Below are 14776 nucleotides of genomic sequence, written 5' to 3'. Positions count from 1 at the left end.
TATTCGCCGCCACATACAACCAGTGATTCCGAACCATCAGGAGGGAAACACGCATCTCTGGCCTCGTCTGTTATCTTACGTGGTCTCTTAGAGATGCCCAGGCTTTTCAACATGACATTTATGGCTGCTTGTGGTGATTGTTAGTTTTGCCAAAGCGACTGGCAGCCATGCTCTTTGCCACGTGGGCACGTTCTGCTGTTCTACGGCTGGAAACATCCCAGGCCTTCTGATGTCTGCGTCTTTCTTCTGTTTCCCATTCCTGAATCGCCCTTGGGAGCAGGATGTTCCCAAATGCTTTCAGAAGTGTCAAACCTCCTGTTCTCCACACTCATCACAGACAGCATTCTGATGTTATTTCAGGTGCTGAACAAAATCAGAACTGTACCCCGCTGTTTCTGGGGAGCCCCCCAGGCTCTTCTGTGTCATGATCGTTCTTCCTTCGGGAAGGAGGAGCTCTCGCTCCCACGGGCCCCTGGACTCTGCCAACCAAGGGGTCACACAAAAGACTGAATATTTCCAGACACAAACCTTTTGCCATGGAGTGAGGTAGAAGGGACAGTGACCTCTCCGGTGTGTGGCAGCTGACAGCAAACAGGGCCCCCCCAGCCTTGGACGAGCCAGGGAGCAGGTCTGAAGAAGGCAGGATCCAGGCGAGGGGCCAAGAAACCAGCGCCCTTGTCTGCTCTCCCCTCACTCCCTTAGAAAGCCCGAGTGACAAGGGGACTGACACACGGGCCAACAACATGCGGCACGAACTTCTCTTCCGTGCTGTGGAGGGAGCCCGCGGGCCCCCCTCGCATGTCCCCCACCAGACGCGACAACGGGAAAATCCGAAAGACCCACGTGCTCCCAGGGACCACGCCAGTGGCTCGTCGCAAACACGCTCCCGTTTTTGCCACGGAGGCTGCTGGCAGCCACGGGGACCCGGCTGGTGCGTTCCAATCCCGAGCTGCGACATCAGGTCGCCCACGGGTCACTCACCTGCCAGCCTTGCAGTTTGCACCGCTGGAGGACGAGGCGGCACTTCTCCGCGGCAGACAGCGGCTGCTTCTCGCCGGGGAGCGTATGGGCCAGCGGCTTGTACCTGCGGAAAGCAGCGGGGACATGAAAGCCGTGACTGAGTGTGTCAAGCAAATGCATCTTCTGTCCGGCAGGGTCATCTCGGTCCCACTGTTCCTTAAAACGTCCTCAAACCCCACTTGATTCCCCCGAGCCCCCAAGTCTCCATCCACCGTGCACTGAACCTCGTCCAACCGCGACATAACCCTCTTCTGCCACGTGAGGATGAGTTTTTAAAATGAGCCAAATACGTGTTTCAATCCTTTAACGCAGGTTTAACACTGTTATCGCGGACTGACGAAACCTTTAACAGAAGGAACTGAAGGAAAGAAAACTCCTCGTTTTCATGTAAATATTTAGAATGCTCTCAAAAATATGCCTTTTAAGAAATCTTAGAATTCCTTATGACCATTTGAAATGAACCTAGAGGTAGTAAGAATCTATAATGTGGATATCAGAACATCTGGAAGCTTTATTCAAGTGGGATCTATAGACGCTCTGCCCACCTATAGGGTTTTATCAATCCTCTAGAAGGACATTTGTTTGTTTATTTATTTATTTGAAAGTTCCTCTGAATAACTGACATTCCTGAGCTGAAATCCATGGCAATATAATGGTTTTTTATGGATTTTTAAAATGCCCTTCAAAATTCTACCAGCCACTTAAAAAATCAATGTAAAATTTCCCTTGCATGCACGTTATTTAACCTGGCGTGGAGGTAAACTGTGTTAGAAGATGGGGGAAGGGGAGGAGGAGGAAGAGGAGGAGGGGGAGGGGGAGGAGGGGGAGGAGGAGGGGGAGGGGGGAAGAGGAGGGGGAGGGGGGGGACAGAGAAGAAGAAACAGGCAAGGATTCCTGTAATCGCATTTAGTTGGACTGTGTTTACGATTCCCACGTTGGGCTGCTTTGGGAATTTAATGCCCAAAGGTAAATCACTTAAGTTCTCTGTGACTTTCTGTAAAATGTCTGTGATTTCCATCTGAAGTTTGTTGCAGCAAATTTGGCAATTTCTAAAACGAGTTATTTGCTTCCTTAGAGCAAGGAAGGAAGGAAGGGCATCGCTTCCCCGTTTGTGTCCAGTATCCACCAGGCTCCCTCTGGTCCAGGCCACCAGGCAGCCAGAGAGCACTGGACATGTGCCCCCGACCGCCACCCCAGAGTGGTCCCCCTCTAGGGTTCTGTCAGTGTCCCCTCGCCGGGGGTGCCCAGCACGGGGGGCACCGCCGGGGTCACCGTGGGTCTGGCGTGGAGAGTGCTCCGAGCAAACACACCCATTGTGACTCTGTCAGTAGCACACATTCATTTCCTTTCTCCATCCTCGCGTCACCGCGGAGCCCTCAGTCTGTTAGTCGACCTGGGCTGACCACGTCCTCATCTCGGGAGCCACACGTCAGATGAAATGCATCAACGTCAGCCACAACCCTTCCTGCTCACACGGAATTTCGCTCCTGTATCGGACTCAGGGCCCAGGAGGGCATGAGAAGAGCAGGGAGCGGAGCCTGGACGCGAACAGGAGCGCGTCGGAGCAAGGACAGGAAACGCTTGCTCACCTTCGGATCACAGCGCACGGACTGAAGTGATCTGTGGAATACGGAAGTATTCAGTGATTTTTTTTTCTTTTTCTTCTAATTTTTTTTTTTTTAAAATAAGAGGCAAGAATGGGATTTCCTATGCAGTAGGCACTGGGGTTGGTGTCTGTCTCGTCTACTGGTCTAGTGTGTGGTCGTTGCCGGAGAGATAAGGGTGTCCCCAGGGTAGAAGAGAACAGACACAATGTGCGGAATGGGGTGTGCGTGTGTGCACGTGCATCTGTGCACGTGCATGTGTGCGTGTGTGTGTGTGTGTGAAGGGCCAGGACTGGGAGTTTTGTGTGCAGAGGGCAGTGGGGTGGGCCCTCCAGAATGGTGGGCGTGTGACATGCGCACATCAGTGAGCGGATGCAGATTAGGTGTATAACGGGCCATCTTGGTCTCTCCGCCATCCCCGACGCAGTTCAGGCAGGAACCAACAAGGCCCCGGCCCCAGATGGTTCTAGAGCGGAAAGGAAAGGGCTGAGGCGTGAGAGACAGAAGCAGTCAGCACTCGGCATCAGACTGCAGAGAAGAGAACTCCAGGCTCTCCGACCTTCGGGTGACTGGGCCTCTGACGGAAAACTCAGCTCAGAATGAAATACAGACTCATTCAAGCGCGCAGGAAAGCCAGCACGTTCCTACCATTTAGCCAGAGTCACACAATGAAATGAAATCACTCAAATTATCTTTTTATTCTCTTACAATTGTCTCATTCTGCAGCTCTGCTCATTATCACGGAAAACTCAACTGACGTAATTCGAGTATCTGAAGACGGTACGAACAAGTCAGAACAAAGATCTTACACCGGGGGCTTTTTCCCTCACTTTATATTGTTCTTGTGACATCTAAAATGGTATAATTCTGACATTTCAACTGAAAAGACAAACACATCATCCCAAGTGAGGGCCTCTATTTTAGTGAAATTAAAAACATCTTGCTCTTTGGAACGGGCGTGTCATCTCTGGGTGGCGTCCCGGGTCGATCACTGAGCTAAAACAGGACCTCGCAGAAACTCCAACCCAAGACCAAGGGGCTAGGGACGAGCCCGGGACAGTGTGTGGGTGCTGAGTGCAGGTGTGACTGGACGTGAGACTCCGAAGCTTCCCTTCCCTACAGCTCTCAGCCTCTGTCATCCTCGACACCCCAAAGGGCTCTGTGTTCGGCTGGTACCTGCCCGTGTCTGAGACAGATCAGCCGACTCGAAGATGTCAGTGTCAAGTCTCCTGAACAGCTCAGTGTTGCCTCATCCTGGTTTGGGTTGGAGGGAATCACTGGGATCTAATTCCATGTCCAGAGCCCAAGTCCCAGACTCATTCTTTTGGGCTCATTCAATCAATTAGCCAGCAAGCACAGGAGTACTGGCTGGGCACAAGATTCGCACACGGAATGCGTCCGATGAAGATCCTTACATCCTCTGATGGAGGCGGGAAGACCAGAAACACAGATGAGGAGCCAGGTCAGATACAACGAGAGAGACGGAGAAAAATGGGGCAGGGGAGTTTTCACGGAGAGCAGGTATCTGCCGGCAGGGAAGGGAGCTGTGGGGCCCTCCGGGGAACAGGAACCCCGGCTGAGGGAACAGCAAACACATAAGCCCTGAGCGGGGTCATGTGCGCCCGTGGGAGCAATCCCAGGGCAGCGGCCGCAGCTGGAGCAGAGACGCCGAGGAAAGGTCCAGGGGCAGAGTCACAGGAAGGAGGTGACCTTGCAGGTGACTGTAAGCCCTCAGCTCTGACCCTGAGAGCCCAGGACACAGTGATATGAGCAGATGGGTCCTCCCCTGGGACTCCAGAAGGGTCCCCAGGAGCTGGCGGCCCCGGGCGTGGGCATGTGCAGCGGACAGCCCCGGGGTCTCTCCAGAGGCCCTTCCCGCAGCCCAGGAGGGAGTCCGCGTTCGCGGGAGGAGCTGGGTGGGTGCAGACCAAGGCCGGCGGCGCACAGTGGGGTTTCCCGATGGACGGATGTGGACGCGGGAGGGAGGGGAGGTGCGCCTGCGAAGCTGGAGGGCAGAAGTGACCTTCGTGGAGACGGAGCGCCCGGGGACAGCGGCTGCTTCAGATGAGGGGAGGGGGTGGCGTCAACCCCATGGCGGAGGGCGCAGGATGAATTCCACAGGAGCCCCAAGGACGGGGTCACTGAAGTGAGCCAACGCCCCGAAACGGTCTCTGCCTGCCTATTGCCAGTCGCTCCGTTGGGGCCCCTTTCGCCTGTCCCCAGCCACGGCCTCCCGGCCAGGACGGCGGCCACCGTCCAGAAGACGTCTCCTCGTGCTGAGTCCTCGTGGGCCCCTGAGGCCGAAACCGAACACTGTGTCTGGCTCCCCTTGTGAACGTGTCTGCCGACTTTCAACCTCCTTCCCCCAGACCGCCCAGGGCCCCGATGGCCGATACTGGGTGAGGCCCGGGCTCGGGGGCAAGTTCTAGCACAGTTCACAGTTCCGGAAAGCTCTCTCACCGCAGGCTCGTCATTAAGTACCCTCTGGACACCAAGGGTCCAAGTACGAAAACTCTCCTCAACCCACACGCACCCCCGGGCACAGGGTGACTCGGGAATCGTAACAGACATCCCGGTGGTTGGCAGAAATCATGGGTGGAGGGACCCCACCGTCCGCGGTGTTGGCTCGGGGTCTCTGCGGCCTGAGCGGGGCAGGCAGAAGCAGAAGAGGGAGGGCAGAGCAGACGCTGAGCCGTGCGCAGGGGAACCTAAGGGACGCGTAAGTATTTGTCTTTTCCAAAGCGATCGTTCCTTCGAGCTTCAAGGAGAACTCGGACATGCTATTTCTCGTGAGCTTAGAGACAAAACAGAGCTCACGGGGTGACCACAGAGGCAGGCGGAACCAAGTAGAGACTCAGTTGACTCCTGTAAGAAGCCCACCACGGAACCGGAGAGTCACTTCCTTAGAAAAATACAAGGTATGTGTATCGAGCTAATGTCTACCAACAAAACACAACAAAACCACTAAAAACAACAACAAACCCCACCTCAGATGCAATTTCTCTGACATGGTTTGTGTGCTGAATATTGGCTTCGTCTCTTCATACTCGAGCACAATTTCGTTGTGAAAGTTTTGGTCCCTAAGCCCCTTAAAATTTAATTCTGGTCGGCAAATATTTATTAAGCACCAATTATGAGCAAGGCACCCTGCCAAGACAGGCGCAGCTTACCGGGATGGGCAAAGCGACCCTCTCATCTGACTGCCTATGCTCACGGATGACCTTTTTGGCCAAAATTGTATCTCAGGAAAGATGTGGCTTTCTTAATTCAAGATCTCATGAAATTTTCTTATAAGGGTCCTATTTTAGTCAGGAACAACACAATGAGGTTTAGGGAGCACTGTTAACCTCATCCCTCAGGAACGGGACGGGGTAATCCACGGAAAGAGAGAGGGGGTGTCGCTGGAGCTCTAGAGGGGAGGTTGGGAGGGGGAGGCAGCCAGGAAGGGCAGGGGAGGGCACCGAGCCCGCAGCACAGGGCGGAGGCACAAGCTCGGGGCTCTGGTGACTCGTAGCACGGATGAAGGAAAAGTCCAACAGCCCGAGGGGCAGGTACAACCAAGCGAAGTGTTTGGGGCGTTTTCTTCTTCAGGGTCGGGGAAGAACCAGAGAGCCTGTAGGCGACATTTATAGAAATACACAAAGCCTACGTTCTACTCATGCTTATTTGGCAGGACTGCTGTTTTTCTCCAGATTATTGGGCTCATTCCTGTTTAGCTCTGCTAGGACAACGATGGGGTTTCTTCTAGAACCAGTTCCTTGAGACTTCCTCACAGGGCACCGTGGAGCTTCCCACCTGGCCAGAACGAGGCTGTCTGTCTGCACCGGATCGGTCGGGGATACGTCTCCCCGGTGGTGCGGACTTGCCGGGACCGCTCGTTTTGCGGCTCCCATGCTAGCTCCCACAGCACACACAGTGCAGGTGCGGAGGGGTGATTTTCTGCTATTTGGGGCTAATTTCCAGCATTCAGAATGCTGAGTGGTGGGTTGAGTGGAACAGCTGCCTAGCAACGGGACTGACATGCATCAGGAAAATAGTGAGAAGTAGGAAGCGAAAGGAGCACGGAGGGCTTGGGGGAGAAATAAAATCTATTTTGACGTGGGGGGAGCGGAGAAGGAAGAGAAACGAGGCAGAGAGACAGGCTTTGCAGAAGGGCCTTTCAACTACAGAGGAGCACTTTTTATTTTCTTTTAAAGACGACGCGAAAGCAAAAGAGAAAAGGTTGCTAAAAATCATCATTCACACAAAAATGCATCATGTTCCCTAAGTGTGCACATTCTTTCTCTTCTTCCCGTGACTCGGGGTTGAAGACGTCACCTCCCGTGGCAGCTGGTCCGGCATTCGTCCCCTGAGCTCTCCGTCCTGCGGAGGGCCGGGCCTGCTCCCCGCGACCGCCCGGCAGCTCAGCGTCCCGTGCGGAGCCTTCGCCTCGCGCACCCGCCCGTCGCCCAGCCCGGTCTTCTCCCGGCTTCCCACAGCTCCACGTCTGGCCTTCCCACATTTCTTTGCAGCTGCTGTGCCCTCTGCCTGGGGCTCAACAGCCTGATCCATGCCCTGGTGCACCTCCTGTGTCCGCCTACCCACGACTCCTCCTGGATATTTACTGGAAGGACAGGAAGGGGACACGGCTGTCGCCTGCTACAGCTTTGGGGCCTCCTGGACGGTGCAGGCCTGGGACCTGGACGTGAGTTTATTTTCACATCCACTGGGACCCACATGAAGCCTCTCCGTGCTCACCAGGAACTGCGTATGAGTCGGTTAAAGGAAGATGGCGCTAGGACAGTCCCAGGCCCCCTGCTGAGGCCACTGGTCAAGACTGACTTCCCAGCTCTTCCCAAATTATGACAGACAGGCTGCTGTCATCTTTAGAACACGGGTGCCCCATTCAAAGACACGGTGGCATTTCACATTCCCGTGTGCCTCCCGGTCCAAGATCCCCAGGAGGACAGTCCTCGGGAAGAGTGGGGAGGTGCTGGGAAGAGCCGCCCCCTGCCCCGCCGTGTCACCCCACAGCCCCCACCGGGCCACCTGCTGGCGGAGTGAGGGGCCTCCCACCCGGCCATGGGCCAGTCTCCAGGGTTGGAAATGAAGCAGGGAAGCAGGAGAGAGGGATGGAGAGCAACAAAATGCCTACAGATGCCGGGTTTCTGCACATCGACACGGAATTCTCAAAACCCCAGGACATTAGTCAAAGCTGTGCGACAACTTGAGCTCGTTTGTAGCAGGGCTGGGGGCTAATGTGGGTTTACTAAGGAATGTGGGAGATGAGGTAAAATGAGACCTTTGCCCCTTCTGCTGTGGGGCTTGAGAGGACAAAGGGGACCATCGAGTGGAATAATGTGTAAGTGAGGAATATCGCTAAGACACAGCCTGGAAAGCCTGACTCCATGGTCATCCCTACGTCCACGTCTTCAGCTTTGGGGTTAGTCCCTTTCTCTCTCTCTCTCTCTCTCTCTCAACCTCATCCGTGGGGGTGAGAGCTGCTTCTGCTACTATTATGTTGATAACATTACGGTATGACTTCAGTGTTATCACAGCCAGCATTGTTAGGCATTTATCAGTTAAGATGACAACACAGCATCCAACATTCACACTCAAAGTCTGGCTCGCACCCCACTGTGGAGAGAGTCCCACGAGGAGGAAGGAGGTGGCGCGGAGGGTGAGGGCATCCTGCAGTTCCCGAGAGGCTTAGCCGAGCCCTTCCCAGGCACCAGGAAGTTCCAGGGCTTCGTGCTGCTGGCCCTCTGTGAGCTCTGGGGGAGGTGTGGGGTTTGCTTGTGCTTCAGCTGCTGCTGTATCGGCTGGGGGGACCCATGCCTGGCCAGTGGGGCGAGGGCTGTGGGTGTGAAGGCGGCGGGATTCCAGATGCACCCTTTCCCTCAATAGCCTCCCTCCCGGGAAGCAAGGGGGCCTGAGCCTGTGACCAAGCAGCCCGGCCCCCTGGAGATGCAGCCTTATCCCAGGGGACTCACTCATGCATCTGTGTCATCAAGCCAGGGGTTCCCACCCCAGACAACGCAGGAGGTGAATTAAAAAAAAAAAAAAAAAAAAAGGAATGCTAGACTAGACTTCCACTCCTGGGATCAGCCAGTACCAACATGCGGATAAAAAACGAATTCAGAACATCTGCTAAGAACTCAACACCCAAAGAACAAATAATCCAATCAAGAAATGGGCAGAGGACATGAACAGACATTTCTGCAAAGAAGACATCCAGATGGCCAACAGACACATGAAAAAGTGCTCCATATCACTCGGCATCAGGGAAATACAAATCAAAACCACAATGAGATATCACCTCACACCAGTCAGAATGGCTAAAATAAACAAGTCAGGAAATGACAGATGCTGGCGAGGATGCGGAGAAGGGGGAACCCTCCTACACTGTTGGTGGGAATGCAAGCTGGTGCAGCCACTCTGGAAAACAGCATGGAGGTTCCTCAAAAGGTTGAAAATAGAACTGCCCTATGACCCAGCAATTGCACTATTGGGTATTTACCCTAAAGATACAAACGTAGTGATCCAAAGGGGCATGTGCACCCGAATGCTTATAGCAGCAATGTCCACAATAGCCAAACTATGGAAAGAACCTAGATGTCCATCAACAGATGAATGGATCAAGAAGATGTGGTATATATACACAATGGAATACTATGCAGCCATCAAAAGAAATGAAATCTTCCCATTTGCGACGACGTGGATGGAACTAGAGTGTATCATGCTTAGCGAAATAAGTCAAGCAGAGAAAGACAACTATCATATGATCTCCCTGATATGAGGAAGTGGTGATGCAACATGGGGGCTTAAGTGGGTAGGAGAAGAATAAATGAAACAAGATGGGATTGGGAGGGAGACAAACCATAAGTGACTCTTAATCTCACTAAACAAACTGAGGGTTGCTGGGGGGAGGGGGGTTGGGAGAAGGGGGTGGGATTATGGACATTGGGGAGGGTATGTGCTTTGGTGAGTGCTGTGAAGTGTGTAAACCTGGTGATTCACAGACCTGTACCCCTGGGGATAAAAATATATGTTTATAAAAAATAAAAAATTAATTAAAAAAAAAAAAAAAAAAAAAAAGAACATCTGCTAAGAATTTACATGACCAGGCTCTCAAGTTCTCTTACTTCATGTCTGGTCCCTCCCTTTCATTTGAATTGCGCGACGTCACACGGTGTTCAATGTATTCAAAAAAGGGATGAAAGGGAAACACCGAATGAGAAAGTACACTGAGCTCCGTAGGCCTCCACCACTGACCTCAGCCAGGTTTGGGTTCGCTCCGGATAGAGCCCTTGAGCGTCTTCCTACACAGAAACCCCACCCGGGCACGCCGGGCACACCAGAGCCATCTCCCATGGGGGGCACTGGAGACCGTGCCCTTTCGGGGCGCAGAAGTTGTGATGGGGCTGAGGTAACGGTGAAGGTCAGAGACCCCACTGCTGTAGCTCCTGGGCTCGTGACGCGCGCCCGGGAGGTCCCTGAGCACGGTCGGCCTGCGCTGACCGGACGGGCTGGTGTCCTACCTCCTCTGTGCTTTGCAGAATTACTGGCGAGGCACAGCCTGTATTCATCAGGTGCAAAAACAGCTCGTTGAGTTAAACTGAAAGAAAGATGTTCATTGGTTGTTCAAGCCTTTAAATGAAAGACCTCTTTAAGCTATACAGTTTGGGTAAAATTATCCCATTTTTAAAGCAATTTCCTCCTTTCAAAGACCTACCAGGGTCAGCGTGACCATTTATTTTTTGAGTAGGGACAGGAAACCAAGGCAGGTCAATTTGTTGGCTAGAAAGTTTTGTTATTCCATTGTTTTCTCTCCCTATCAAACAGAGGGCAATCCTTTTCTGTGGACATGGCTAGAACATTTTATGGAGACTGGTAGCTAACACCAGTTTTACTATTCCAAGAAGTTTATGCCTATTTCAGACATCGAGTGAGTTAGTTACTGCCATATGAACCTGCTGTTCAGAATGTCACTGTCATTATGACTTGTTAGCAGATCACAAAGGAGAATGGCTCTGATCCTCCCCAGAACGGTCTGGACCTGCACCGAGATCACACTGCTTCAGTAACAAGGGAACTGTCTCTTGAACATACACTCTGAGAGGCTGTGACAGGCTTGAACGATGACTTGGAGATCAGTGTCTGCACCTAATTATGTCGGTTAATTTCAGAGAGGATCACAGTGATCTCTGAACAACACGGGTTTGAACTTCGTGGGTCCGCTGACACACAGATTTTTTTTATAGTGTGCCACTATGTGTTTTCTCTGCCTTCTGATTTTCTTTTCTTTTCTTTAAAAGAAGCTTTATTTATTTAACAGAGAGAGTGAGATGACAAGTAGGCAGAAAGGCAGGCAGAGGGGGAAGCAGGTTTCCCGTTGAGCAGAGAGCCCGATATGGGGCTCGATCCCAGGACCCTGAGATCATGACCTAAGCTGAAGGCAGAGGCTTAACTCGCTGAGCCACCCAGACGCCCTGCCTTCTGATGTTTCTTAACATTTTCTTTTCTCTAGCTTGCTTCCTTCTAAGAATACATTATATAATACGTACAGAAAACATGTGCGAATCGACCCGTCATGGGATTGGTAAGGCTTGTAGTCTACAGTAAGCTGCTGGTAGTTTGGGGGAGTTGAAAGTTATCCTCAGACTTTTGACTGCATGGAGTTCAGCGCCCCTAACTCCCACACTGAACATGTTCAAGGGTCAACCGTAGTTATGTGTTTTAGAACCACTTTGCTGAGGTATGGCTGACAAAAAGCGGGACATTTTTACTGCATGTAACTGGTTCAGTTTGGAAGTCGGGATAAATCCGTGATGGCATCACCACCGTCTATGCCACAAACATGCCCATCCGCTATGCCCATCCGCTCTGAACGTTCCTCCCACCCTCTTTGGTTCTGTTTGTGTATTTATTTGTGAGTGGAATGTGCAATATGAGATCTACCCTCTTAGAAAAAAAATTGAGCATATAATACAGTATCGTCAGCTGTAGGCATGACGGTGTCCAGGTCTCTGGGACGTACTCAGGCTGCAGAACGAAACACCATGCGCTTTGTCTTCTCCCCGTTCCCTCTACGCCCCGCAGCCCACTCTCCGCCTTGACGAGCTGGACTGTTTTGGATTCCACATGGAAGTGAGCTCAGACAGCACTTGCCTTTCTGCATGTGTCTTTTTTGTGTTTCTGTGAAAGTCCAGGTTCATCTGTGTTGTTATAAATGGCACAATTCCTTCACTTTTAAGGCTGAATAATATCCCATCATAGGTACATACTGCACAGAAATTTTAATTTAATTTACCTGTCACCAAGAGGTACTGATATGTTTAATTAAAGTTTTAATTTAAGAAAAGACGTGAATGGGGCGCCTGGGTCGCTCAGTCGGTTAAGGGTCCAACTTGATCTCAGCTCAGGTCATGATCTCAGGGTCGTGAGATCCATAAGACTGAGCCGCACGTTGGGCTCTGCGCTGGGTGTGGAGCCTGTTTTAGATTCTCCCTGCCCCCCCCCACTCCCACATTTGTGTGTGTGTATATACATGCACTCTGTCTCTCTCTCAAATAAATAAAATCTTCAAAAAAAGGAGACATGATTAAAATAGGCACTAACAAATGAGCAGTCTCTTCACGTCCACTAACACACCACACAGCTCTGATGTACACACCCTTAAAAAGCTGGTTTGCCTGGGGTTCACCTCTTACATCACTTCCTTTGAGGATTATAAATTAAAATCAACACAATTGTGCAACAGTTCGGTACCGGAGGCAATGGCCAACGAGAACCATCTCATTCTTGGGAGTCCTCTCCGTTGAGTGCTGGGCACTGTCGAGGGGACCCCTGGAGATTACTTCGATTCACAGAGCTGAGTCATTGCTTTCCACTAAGCTAGGCTACAGCTCTGGAGAGCTAGAGCATAAGCCGCGGGAACCGGATAACACCGACAATTCCTGTCCAAAGCCACACAGACGACATTTGTCTCGGCAGTGCAAAGAAATTTTGTCAGTAGAGGAGATAAATCTGCGTAAATCAGATTTTCACTTGAACTGGCTTTAACACCTGATTACTTCCCTCTTTTTCTAAGGAGCTGAATAAAATCTTTGCGATGCCTTACCTTGGTACGAGAGTCTCGATTTTACCTTTTTGAAAAATGACACTTAAGTGCGGAATTCTCCGCAATCCGTTGCGGGGGTTGCGGATTTCGGCCGAGGCGGGTTTGCGTTCCAGCCACAGTCAAAGCCGAATCACTCCTCTGTCCCGGGATGGTCTCCGAGCTCGGCACTCGGGCTCTGTTTCCAGACGCACCACTTTGTCGAGACCCCATGTGTCAAGATAGCGACCATTTTATACGTCCGACCCAGTAACTGTATTTCAGGGTTTTCTCCTCCCGCTGCATTTCTCTGTTTCCGTATAACCTGATCACTGTGCAGCTCCCAATACCAGCCATTTCTCCCTTCTTGACACGGCTTCCCCCGGGGCCCTGCCATCCCGAGGCTTCCCTCCCACAGGACCACCGCATCCTGATCTCCCTCCCCGGCCAGCCCCTCCGTCCTGCGACCACGCACGTGTGCTTCCTTGCACTTGCTTCTGGCTGTCCTGGGACATCTTCCCCGCGTGACCTCAGGCGCACTAAGGCTGCTGCTATCATTTGTGAGCTAACGATGGGAAGTTAGTTCATGTACCTCTGAAACTCCATCAGCACCTGCCGGCACTGCACACCAGTACGGTGAATGGCCTGCCGGATGGCACAGGGGGGTCTCCCGACCATGCCGAAAGGGGGTCCCACGCCCCACTCCTGCCACACAGTCCCCGTTGATCCTGCTCCACGGGCCCCGCCACGCGTCCACCTCCCCACGTGCAACCTGGAGTCCGCGGAGACCCGCTCCTCCACGGCCGGCTCTGACATGGCTGACCTCTCCTTCATCTCACTTAAACTCTCTCCATAAAGCCTCACCGGCTTCTCAGCTCCGTCATCAACCAGGACCTGAATATTCCCGCCTTACCCTGTCCGCTCAGTTTTGCCCACTGTTTCGTCAGCACCCTGCAGGGACTCTCCATCCTCGGCACACACGCTGTGTGTGGGTTCCTTTGTGGTGTCGTCTTTACCTTGCCTTTTCCTGGCTAAACACCTCCCAGCCGCGAGGGTCCCCCACTTCTGCCACACTCAAATGTATTAAACCCCCCATTCTCTCCATTGTTGTGCTCCCCGACACGCTTGCACAGACGACTGCAAACCTTTTTCAAGCTTGATGTCAACGACTCCAAGAAATCTTGGGGGTCCCCTCCCTGGATTCCTCCACTGCCTGGTGCAGATCTGTCTGCACCACACTGCCCCACCTGGTCTTTGTCATGTCCCTGACTTCTAAGATGGAATGTTCTAGATGTTCCATATTTTCATCCCTAAAGTAGCTCACAATATCTCACATGTTGAAAACATCCAGCAAACTATTGCTAAGTGAGCAGGCAAAGGAAGGGGGAGAAGAAAAGAGAAATGAGGAAGTGGGAGAAAATAAAATTTTAATGATTATTTAACTATTATTTTGATGTAATGAAATCTATCATAGTCTTGTATAAGTAAGCATCTTTATTTACAAGCCAAATATCATTACATATTTTTTAAAAATATTTAGTATTATTTTAATGATAACGAAGGGATATTGCCTTTCCGGTGACCACCGCCTCCCACCAATGTATAAAAACCAGTGACTGTGCTATTCGGTAGCGTGTTTTAATAGTCACCATGGTGAAGTGCAGATTTCCAGAGCCAGTCATCTCCCTATTTTTATTTCTAACATGTTTAAGAGGTTTGGCTGCTTTTGTCTGCTGGTCGCCCTCTCCAGCTGGGGGTGGCTGGCGGATTTCTTGCTGACCCCTGAAGAGGCAGGGAGGGGGCAGGGCTGGGCTGGCGGTGGCCGCAGGGAGCGAGGGAGCAGGTGTGGTCGCCGGGAGGGGTCTGCTCTGCAGGGGTCCTTCCCCAGGCTGCGGTCCCTGCTGGATGTGCCCTCCCAGTGCTCTCACCCTCCTCTTCCCTGCTGTAAGTTTCTCAAGTACCCCTTTCCCTCAGATGCTGCTGTTGCTTCTACACGTTCAGACTGACTGGTATTACAAGAAGGAAGTCTGTGGCCAATTTATTTAAAACCACTTTAAACTGTCTAAAAACAGGA

General features: G+C 52.0%; 1 protein-coding gene across 3 annotated transcripts in view; it reads right to left on the bottom strand.

Moving 5' to 3' along the window:
* The window catches only part of MYO16 (myosin XVI), a 574710-nt gene that overhangs the window by 94512 nt on the left and 465422 nt on the right, over positions 1-14776 (bottom strand). For all 3 annotated transcript variants that reach the window (XM_082701002.1, XM_082701003.1, XM_082701004.1), the window contains exon 28: positions 982-1084. In XM_082701002.1, coding sequence (XP_082557128.1) covers positions 982-1084 — 103 coding nt within the window. The remainder of the gene's footprint in view (positions 1-981; positions 1085-14776) is intronic.

The sequence above is a fragment of the Mustela nivalis genome (genome assembly GCF_964662115.1).
Source record: "Mustela nivalis genome assembly, chromosome: 15".
Taxonomy (NCBI): domain Eukaryota; kingdom Metazoa; phylum Chordata; class Mammalia; order Carnivora; family Mustelidae; genus Mustela; species Mustela nivalis.
This window is presented reverse-complemented; position numbering and strand designations above follow the sequence as displayed.